We start from the raw sequence: 10795 nt of genomic DNA, 5'->3' as shown, positions 1-10795 counted from the left end.
GTATGCGTGGGCGTTTGTGTGTGTGTGTGGAAACATCCACCACAAGGCCTTGGTGGGTAGGATTCAGGAACATCCACATGGCAGTAACTCTGTCCAGTCCCCCTCCTCAAGGGCCCCCCTTTTCCACATGATGGCTCTGTTAACCTGGAAGAAGACTGACAGCTCAGGGTAACCCCCCCCCCCCCCCCCCCCCCCCCCCAGAGAAGAGAACAGCACTGACGAAAAAAAAAAAAAAATCATGACTCAACACTTTATTGACAGTTTGTGATCTCCACAATAGGTGCTGTACAAATTCTGAAACAGAAATCGGAAGGCCACGCACCACAATTGAGTGACGGCTTAGAGAAAAAGCGAAAAACAATGAGCATTAAAAATGACCTGACGAGGGGATGAAAGCTTGAGGGGGGGGCGGGGGGCGACCGAAAAGGAAGAGATGGAGAGAAATGAAATGACCAAACCGTCCTTCACAGAAGGATAGCATTGGAGCCCCTCTGGCAGCTGCGCACTGACGCAGGATAGAGCTATGTCATCACTTTGGGGAGAGAACGAGAGAGAGAGAGAGAGAGAGAGAAATCAACGATGCGAGGTGCTTTATGAACTATTCTGGCGCTTTGTAGCTCGCTTGTCATTCATCGTGCCAAAAACGTGTCGAGAACATAAGGGTCCAAAACTTCCAACAGCCTGCTGTGTGATGGGGGCTGTGATGTAGATGTTCCCCCCAGGTGCAGAGGGGGGGAACATACCCTCTCTCGCGGGCCCAGAGAACTGGCAGTCGCCATCCCATTAACGAAAAATAAAAACTGGGACAAGGAGATAAAACGACTTTTAGGCTTAATGCGGCTCCAGCCCACCCCGAATTCTTTCTTATGTTCTTAAAAGGTATCCCAAAAAAAAAAAAAAAAAAAAATTTAAAAACGGAACAACAGTGGGGAGTATGGCTGAGCTGGACTGTTGCAGCTGTTGTTGCGCCTCGGCACTGGTGGGAAGCCCCGCCTCAGGAGGAGGATGGCTGGAAGGTCTTAGAGGCAGCCAGCATGGCCCGCACTTTAGCCATCAAGTCCTGAGGGGAGAGAGACAGACAGACAGACAGAGCATAAACACCATGACAAGAACGAGAGGAAACAATACAAATAAAAAGGGGGGGTGAGGGGTGAGGGGGGGGGCAGAAGAGGCGATTGAACACAGTGTTCACACACTCACAGAGTGAGAAAACAGCGAGTCATGCCGTAATATGATGCGTCACACGTCCGCCACATCATGGATATTAGTGTATGACGCACACTCTTCACACAGACAGTCATCCTGGTCAAGTCTCTCCCCCAGTATTAACCCCATGCTGTCCGTCACAACGTGCCAACGTGCCTCCTGGTCCTGATGACATCAGCAGGTGAGGAGGAGCCCCACCGAGAGAACGACCACGTGAGCTTCTGCAGGGGAAGGCCTTCAGTCTCTCCTGGAGAGCAGGCGGCTGAACAGGCCCGTCGTCGCTGGATCTACGAGCCCTGATGCAGGAGTTATTACCTCCTGCAAGCCCCTCCCCCTCCCTCTCTCCCTCTCTCCCTCTCTCCCTCTCTCCCCTTCTCTCTCCCTCAGGACTGATGTATTGATCTCCAAACTCAAATAAAGCCCTGCTCCAGAATGGTCATAAAACAAACAAACGACTGAGCGATGCACGCAAGTGCACGCACGCACACACACATATTACAGCAGAGTTTAGCACGCACACACACCCACACACTTTGCACACAGCAACACACACACGCGCACAATGATCTCTTTTCAGGCAGCATCTCCAGGTGTGGATACAAGTGGTCCCCTCTGCTGTGGTGGTCTCTTTGTGTTCAGCGAGGGTCCTCGAGGACAGGGGGACGCAGAGCGCGGGCGGCAAGAGGCCATCGGCGGCAGCACACGACCCCGGCAGGAGAAGCAGAGGGAGGGGGGAGGGTGGGCTCCACGGAACAAAGAGGGGATCGGAGAGAGGCGGCTGAACCATGCTGTTGGTGTCAGCGTGGACGGGCTGAACTTTTCCCAGCTGCTGCCTCACCTTCGAGAGACACATCCATCCTCGCAGTCCCTCCCCCCTTCCTCCCCCCCCCCCCCCCCCCCCCCCGTGGCTGGAAATGCTGTGTGTGTCGAGAGAGACTGAACGACCAGAACAGGGAGAGGCGACGTGCGAAGTAGGACGCAGGTCATCAATGGAAGAGGCAAGGCGAGTTAGGAAGGCCAACACGAACGTTGGTCCCACAGGGGACAGTGGGACCGGGCACACATGCAGAACTCTGGGAGCACGCCCACCACATCTCACACCAGAGAAGCAGCACAGACTCTTCTTCACAAGAGGAGAGAGACAGAGAGGGAGAGAGAGGGAGAGAGGGAGAGAGAGGGAGAGAGAGGGAGAGAGAGGGAGAGAGAGACAGAGAGGGAGAGAGAGGGAGAGAGGGAGAGAGAGACAGAGAGGGAGAGAGAGGGAGAGAGGGAGAGAGGGAGAGAGAGACAGAGAGACAGAGAGACAGAGAGGGAGAGATAGGGAGAGAGACAGAGACAGAGAGGTAAAGAGAGAGAGACAGAGAGAGAGAGAAAGAAAGAGAGAATGGGTAAAAGCCCCAGCACTTCTAACACACACACACACACACACACACGCGCACACCACTCACAACTGACAAACTGACCCGGTCTGTCAAGCAGGTCTCTCAGGACACCATATCATTAATAACTGTCATAAGACTGAAGAGAAGCTGTCACAACACATCGCTCTTCCTGCCGGCTTCACACGCGAGGAGGGGCCCTCGCCCATACACAAACTGCTATTGTACGTACGAGCGTGTATGCACGAGAACAAGCACATGACGATAACCCAGAGGGGCTACTTATCCACGGAGAAGCGCTCCTCGATCGGCTCACCGCCGCGGACGCCACGAGCGGCCTGAAGTCAAGCCTGCCTTCCTCTGGCCGGGTAGACTAAGCTCCGAGGAGACGAGAGGACGGTCCACACGGCTTTGAGAGGGGAAGCGGCCAGAGAGAGAGAGAGAGACCGGCGAGACGAGAGCAGGGCCTTGAGACTGGAGGCTCGCCCCGGAGAGACAGAGAGAGAGAGACAGAGAGAGAGACAGAGACACAGAGAGAGACAGAGACAGAGGGAGACAGAGACACAGAGAGAGCGACACAGAGAGTGAGACAGAGAGAGTGACAGAGAGAGTGACAGAGAGAGTGACAGAGAGAGTGACAGAGAGAGTGACAGAGAGAGTGACAGAGAGAGTGAAAGAGAGAGTGACAGAGAGAGAGAGAGAGAGAGACAGAGAGAGACAGAGAGAGAGAGTGACAGAGAGAGAAACAGAGAGAGAGACAGAGAGAGAGAGGCGAGGGGGGCGATTAGCCTGAGCTACGCCTATCTGCTTCCTCAGAGGACGACAGACTCTAGTGTGGATGGCGAAGTAGGGTGGGGGGGGGGGGGGCTGCCTCGTGACAGACAGAGCGCGTACGAGCGCCATGGGTACTGACACTTTAATCAGGGGGAAGGGGAGAGGAGCGTGGAGAGCAGGAGGAAGGCACAGGCAGACACAGCCGCACGGAGGCTTCCCATAATGAGAGAGGCAGGAGTAATGAGTATGCATAAGAGAGGACGAGCGAGCGAGGTAGGGGGAGTGAGGCGAGTCATCGTGCCCGTGTGTGTGTGTGTGTGTGTGTGTGTGTGTGTGTGTGTGTGTGTGGGTGAGAGAAACAAGAGGTGGATGAGACTGATCTTGCGCAAGAGGTGTGACTACTGGCGTGTGAAAGCCAGAGGCCAGGCTCCTGTGCACGAGAGGAGGAAGAGTGTGTGAGAAGCGTGAGCATGTTCATCTGGTCAGTACGTAATGAGGAGCTCTGTCTGTCTCTGTCTGTCTGTCTGTCTGTCTGTCTGTCTGTCTCTGTCTGTCTGTCTGTGTCTGTCTGTCTGTCTGTCTGTCTGTCTGTCTGTGTCTGTCTGTCTCTGTCTGTCTCTCTCTGTCTCTCTCTCTCTCATGTCTCTCTCTCTCTCATGTGTCTCTCATGTGTCTCTCTCTGTCATGTCTCTCTTTCTGAATCTCTCTCTCTCTGTCATGTCTCTCTCTCTCTCAAACACACACGCACGCACACACACAGTCACACACACACACACAGTGGCCACTAGCCAGGCTGCCTGAAGACTCCTAATGCCATCTCTCTGCCTGAGAGCTGAACCTTTCACCTGAGGCTAAACCCACCCTTCTCCATTCACAGAGCGCGGGTCTCGATGACGCAACATGCTCTCTACGATCCGTAGTCTGCCGTCAGCCAAACCCCTCGGCTCCGGTCTTGGTCTGATCGATGGCTGTGTATGAGTGAGGATCTGTGACAGAGTTGACGGCATTTGAACGGGCAGGCCAGATCACGGGTCTCCACCCAAAGAGGCAGGTCGCTCTCTACTGCCAGTCTGAATGTGTCTTCCGGTGGTTTCCAATAAATCAGTTTCAACTGTAATTGCGTGCGCAAATCCTTGAAGCTAACTGCTGATGGCAGCATGATAACCAACAGGGGGATTGGGAGTGTGCTGGGGTAAAATCACCCATCGCCCCCCCCCCAGCCCCCACCCCCCCCCCCCCCCAGCCCCCCCCCCCCCCCAGCACCCCCCCCCCCCCCCCCCCCCAGCCCCCCCCCCCCCCCAGCCCCCCCTCCCCCCCCCCCAGCCCCCTCCCCCCCCCCCATCAGTCAGCTGCCTTCGTAACGAGGAGAAACAATTCAAATTCCCGGCCGGCAAAACGCTAATGAAAAAAGTGCATTAGATTTCACTTGAGTGCATCATGGAGCAAGAATCATTACTGGAATGGGTTGGGCTTTAAAGTTCATTAGGCAGCGAGGGCGTACTGTAAACGTCGTGAAGGGAAAACAAATGTACCAAGTGTTCCAAACGCCAGTGCTCTGGTATGTGTGAGGATACTGGGTTTGAAGGGGATTGGGTTCCCGGGTTAGGACTGAGGCTGGAACCAGAGGTCGACTGGGCCGGCAATGACAGCTCAACCCCAAACCAGCTTCACATCCTCTCAGGATCTGCACAGCATGTCTCCAAACACCCATATCAAAGGGGAAGACGAGGGACCTTTTACCTCCCAAAAGTCCTTTTTAGGCTCCCTTTCTTCCACCTTCCTTCCCTTCCCTCTCGCTTTTTGATGTCTTCTTCTTTTGGTGGCCGCGAGGAACTCAGAGACACCAGACGGACCACCCTCCCAGTCTAGACGAGTACTATACGAGTCCCCTTCTGCCCCTGCCCTTCTGCCCCCCCCCCCCCACCTCCACCTCCACCTCCGGAACGCCTGCTTCTCATCAAGGAGAGGAAGACAATTCCAGTCCTCCTATCTGGAGAGGGCCACAGTAACTCAACTTAAAGGTGAAGACTTGACCCTTTTTCCCCCCCACACTCTCAGAGTGAAGTCGGCTTCATTTCTTTCTGAAGCGACCGACAACCGACCGTGACGGTTGGAATTGCCACAGCTGCCGTTTACCCACCCTTCCTCTGGGGTCTGGCTTTCTTCACGGGCCTCCGAGCGAGCCAGGTTCGTTCTGACGCCCGGTATCACCGCTCCGCAGCAGGCTGCGTGCCGATTGGCCTGAAATGGGGTCCCGCATCAGCCAACCAGAGGAGTGACGGGGGGGGATTGTGTAACAGCATATGGTGAGTCAGGACATTTGGGGGAAGATCGTTGATCCTCTTCCTTTCTCTCGGAGATTAAAACCTCTCGGATCTAAACTCTCTCGGCATAGAGTTCAGCCGCTGCACGCGAGCACAAAAACACTGAAGGGAAGCCAATCAAACGTATTAACCTCCCTCTGTCAGAATAGCCTCCAGTGTGGCTCAAGCTCATCCCCATTTTCTCTTCAACAAAGACTCGTCTCCAAACTGGTAAGCTCTGGTCACTTGTGCTGCAAAGTGCATGGTTCAAACTAATGGACGACGTACTGCGTGTGGTAAACAACTTTATATAACCCCAGAACTGTGCCGGCACGGACCTTTCTGCCCCGCAGTCCTAATATAACATGGAGAGAGACTGTGCGATTACCTGAGTGATTTTAGACTGCACCGAGGAGACTATGGCCGAGGACACTTGTTTGTCTTTCTCCTGGGACCCGGCCCTGCAAAAAGGAGGGAGAGAGAGGGGGAGAAAGAAGGAGAGAGGAGGAGACAGGGTGAGGTGGAGAGGGAGAGAGAGACCTTATACAGTATTCATGGTGAACGGTGAACAGTGTAAAGCTGGACCAAGAGTAGGACAGTCACAGAAGGCCACTTCCTCCGGAATCCTCCGGAATCCTCCGGCACCCATGAAATATTCACCGCCGCGCCGGAAAACGCAAGCAAAACAGCCACAGAAGCAAAACATACAAATAATTCAAAACAAGGTGAGATTTCTGCCCAAAAGTTCCTCGGGGAAACTTTTACACCTACAAATATTTCTGCTGCTTATGCATATTCAGCTTAAGAATAATTTGGATCTGCTAAGGGACACAGGATCTTGTTCCCTGGCCATGTGTATAAGCCGACCGAGAGCCCGTCAAATGTCAGAGCGCATTATTCACTACTCGTGCAGCTTTCCCATTTCATTCGGCAGGTCCTCAGTCACCTAGCCTAACAGCACGCCTGTTCGCTAGATGACAGCTTCAGAGGCTGTGCCTGGGTTGAGGGATCCCTGACTGGGTGGAGGGATCCACCCAGTCTGCAAGACACTTGTCAGCTCAAACAGGCCAAACTAAATGGAGTGAGAAATGTTGTAACTTTGCTTAAAAGCGTCTCATATCTCCTCAGACAGCCAGACTGACGGCTTCAGTCTGCTGGCGGGAAAAAACTTCACAGATTGATTTGAAGGTACAATAGTTACAAATGTTGTCAGAAAGTAAAAAATAAACATGTTGTGTAAGCTAATGAGGTCCTCTGAGAGTTTTGTTTTCTTGCAACCCAGCTTAGTGCCAGTGGAAGGGTCATTTCAGAGTGGGCCACTACTTTCCAGCCAATTATGTTCCAGCATCCTATTCCAGCCAATCACCTTTGGAGAGGTGGGCCTTCCTTAATGGCCTCAAATTGTGAAAACAAAATGGACAAGGATTAAAGGTGTCGTTTCTCATTTTTAAATGTATGTCATCATGTTACCTATTGAAACTTTACATTTGATGGATCGACTTTAGTTTGGCAGCTGACACACAGCGGTGGTCAGCTCAGAGCAGAATGTGTGATGACCGTGGGTCAGGGGGAAGGCCTCACCTGCAGTCTTCCAGGCTGGAGGCGGGGCTGATGGGAGGGGAGGGGCTAGCGGACTTTTTGCCGCTCGCCCTCCCGGGGGAGGAGAACGGGGAGCAGGAGGAACCTTTGGTCTGGTGCTGCTGGGACGTGCTCTTCTTCTTCCTCTTCTCATGGGGGGACCTGGGACCCAGCAGGGGGGAGGAGGAGAGGGGGAGGAGAGGAGGAGGGGGGAGGAGAGGAGGAGGGGGGAGGAGAGGAGGAGGGAGGAGAGGGGGAGGAGAGATGGGGGAGGAGAGAGGGGGAGGAGAGAGGGGGAGGAGGAGAGAGGGGGGAGGAGGAGAGAGGGGGAGGAGATAGAGAGGAGGAGAGAGGGGGAGGTGGGAGGAGAGGAGAGGGGGGGAAGAAGAGGAGAGAGGGAGTGGAGGAGGGAGGGGAAGGAGAGAGGGGGGCGAGGGAAGGGGGAGGAGAGGAGGAGGTGAGAAGAGAGAAGGAGTGGAGGAGGGAGGGAGGAGGAAGGAGGGGGAGTGGAGGAGGGAGGGGGAATGAGGGGGGAGGATAGGAGTGGAAGAGGGACAAGATAAGAGTAGAATGAGAAGCACATCCAGAGAGGGAGAGTGGAGGACAAAGATACTTCCTGGTCACTCTCACAGCAGCAGAACCCTCTCCACCTCCGTGGCCCCCTGGTACGGCCCGCCTCTGCCCCTAACCTCCGTCTCCTCGGGGTCCTACCTGGATCTGGAGTGCCTCCGGGCCCCGCTGGGGCTGCTGCCCATGCGGTACGAGCTGGCGGGGCCGTAGCGCTCCCGCTCTCTCTTCTCCTGCTTCCTCTCGGACGAGCGAGCCCTCCTGTCCTTTCTGCCCGGGGACCTGGAACGGGACCTGGAGAGAGAGAGAGAGACAGGAGAGAGAGAAAGACAGGAGAGAGAGAAAGACAGGAGAGAGAGAAAGACAGAAGAGAGAGAGAGAGACAGGAGAGAGAGAGAGAAAAAAGGAGGGAGAGAGAGACAGAGGAGAGAGAGAAAGAGACAAAGAGGAGAGAGAGTGAGAAAGAGGCGACTGCTTTGATGTGGCACCGGAGCAAAGATAAAATGAAGGTAATCCAGCCACAAATGCGCCACTCAAATTGGGAGACCAACATACTGATCTCTTCTCTCAAAAGAGGTGTCAGCCAAGGTTGCAATTGAAGTCCCACTCGCAACGGGTTTCCAACCAACTCGCAGAGACCCTTGTACAATCAACCAGCTACAGGAGGAGCATGTACTGGTAAAAAAACTGCCAAAACACAAAGCTCTTGGTCATACAAAGGAAATGAAAGTGTCAGGAAGAGAGGTCCATAATCACGCTATGAAACCCTCCTGTGTAACACACTAAGCTCTACGTACCCGGGACTACAAATGACAGGCTACGGTAGCTTCTGTCTGGCAGTGAACACGCTCTCACAAAACGCATGCAGAGCTTTCTGTGCAGTTAAACCAAAATTAAGATGGGTGCAAAATACTTGGCGGTAGCATTGTAATTTACTGCCACACACAAATTATATGTAATTGTTGTAGAATTATATTTGCATACACACACAGTTTAGTCCATAATACTTACATGGAATTGGATTGAAAATAGAGAGACACGGAGCAAGAGAAAGGAAAAAGATGAAGTTCAAAGTAAAAAAAACAAACAAAAAAACAACTGTCGAACAAGAAATGAACTGCGCAATGCCTGAGGGCTAACACTCTGTGTGTGTGTGTGTGTGTGTGTGTGTGCCATGCTACAGTAGGGGACAACTCCAGCTTCTCTCTCCAACTTCCGGACCCCATCCTAGCCCCAAAGGACTGACCAGTCCTGCCAACACACAATGACCCCCCCCATGACCCCCCAGCCAGTGAGATGGTCACGTCTGGCTACACACCAGAGAGAACCAGAGGCTGGCTCTGGGCCGGCCAGCCAGCCAGACAGAGCCTACACACAGACACACAGCACTGGGGGTGATGGAGAACCAAACCGTCCCTGGAGCTTAGCGAGAGCCACCTCTTTGCCTACTTCGGTGTCAAACATGACCTCGCCGCGAGTTCACGGGCCAATTAGACGCGCCCCCCCCCCCCCCCCCCCCCCCCCCCCCGGTCGTTTGATGGTGAGCGGGAGGAGAGGAGTTTGAACTCTGGGGGGGCTTGTGTGACGATCGATACGCCTCGCATTACCCTGACGGACGGACGGCGAGCGATGTCACCCCATCTCTCCCTCGCTCTCGGTCCCCGTCCCCCACCCCCCCCGGGCCCTCACGTCGCAGGACAGCCATTATCTGGGTGATTTAGCTCCTCCGCGTCGGCCTGTCAAGGGCAATAACGGCGGCAAACGACCCCCCCGCTAAATAAATGAGAAAAAAAACTCAATCGAATTCCTCCTCGACGCGCAAATGTCATCGCCGCCACAAATGAGCGCTTATTAAAGAACATAACTCTATGACGCCTCGGGCTCCTCAAAAAGGATACACACAGACACACACACACACACACACATCACCATGGGAACACACACACGCGGACACACAGGAGGAATCATACATACACACAGGGACACACACAGATAGACGGACGCACACACAACAGAAAATGGAATCTCAAGAAGCCGTTTATAAAAAGTGCCGTACAGTTGCACAGGGTAAAGAAGATCTGGACGGAGCCCGAAATGAGCTGTTGGATAAACCGCCGTCGACAGCTCAGGTTCTGCAATGCCGAGGTGACAAGAGGGAGGGAGGGCGCGCAGAGAGTCCGCTGAAAAGGGGAAACGAGAGACGCGATCGGGGAAACGGTCAAATCAAGTGCCGCACATACCGTAGGCTGCCCCCAAGAGCAGCGGGGAAACGGCCAAAACAAACCTGTCGAAGCCCGTCTCCGCTATTTTCATCCTGGGCCCTAAACGACCGGCCCTTCTGCGCCGCCCTACCCGTCACATCTAACCCCCCTCAGTCCCCTCAGCCGGCCAGGGTTATTACCGGCTCTGCATGGACAGGCTTTGAACCCTTCTGGCCCTCTGGGGGCCTGTGTGCCCCCCCCCCCCCCGCACCTGACTCACGGGTCCCAATTAACACCCCCTGGAGTGGAGGAGTGGGAGAGCTGTGCCGGCAGAGACTAAAGAGAACGTCAAGGGGTTCAGGGTTACCCTGAGACAAGACAGGAATGATGGCCGGAGAGAGAGAGATAAAGAAAATGATGGACCATATACAGGTAATAGAGAGTGTGTGTACGTAGCGGGTTGTGTGTGACAGACGGGCCAGACGTCAGGGTCAGTTAATGGACACCTGCTGATGATTTAACGAGGGGGCACGCGGCCCCGTATCACAGGCCTGTGGGCCCCCCGGTGCCCCCCCTGCGATGGCGAAGATCCTCATTAACGGTTGTCACGGCCACACCAGAGACCGGAAGGGGCCGGGACGGGCTTGGAAAAAGAAAAGAAAGGAAGAAGAAAAAAAACAAAATCGAAAAACAGTTGCGTGTGTCTGACAGACTGCACGGTTGTGCGTGTCACTGCGTGAGGGCGGGGGCTGTGCCATGAGCAATTATTCCAGCGCTGCGACAGCGC

At 54.4% G+C, this 10795-nt stretch overlaps 1 protein-coding gene across 3 annotated transcripts in view; it reads right to left on the bottom strand.

The window, feature by feature from the left end:
• Window positions 1-236: 236 nt before the first annotated feature.
• The window catches only part of sfswap (splicing factor SWAP), a 55565-nt gene continuing 45006 nt past the window's right edge, over window positions 237-10795 (bottom strand). For all 3 annotated transcript variants that reach the window (XM_084693672.1, XM_084693673.1, XM_084693674.1), the window contains exons 15-18: window positions 7952-8101; window positions 7244-7402; window positions 6051-6123; window positions 237-1060 (exon numbers count right to left, since the gene is read on the bottom strand). In XM_084693672.1, the coding sequence (XP_084549798.1) occupies window positions 995-1060; window positions 6051-6123; window positions 7244-7402; window positions 7952-8101 (448 nt within the window). In that variant the 3' untranslated portion in view covers window positions 237-994. The remainder of the gene's footprint in view (window positions 1061-6050; window positions 6124-7243; window positions 7403-7951; window positions 8102-10795) is intronic.

Source organism: Hypomesus nipponensis, chromosome 27 (genome assembly GCF_054491055.1).
Source record: "Hypomesus nipponensis isolate SF chromosome 27, ASM5449105v1, whole genome shotgun sequence".
Lineage (NCBI taxonomy): Eukaryota > Metazoa > Chordata > Actinopteri > Osmeriformes > Osmeridae > Hypomesus > Hypomesus nipponensis.
The sequence above is the reverse complement of the archived record's forward strand: the minus strand, read 5'-3'. Positions and strand labels throughout refer to the sequence as shown.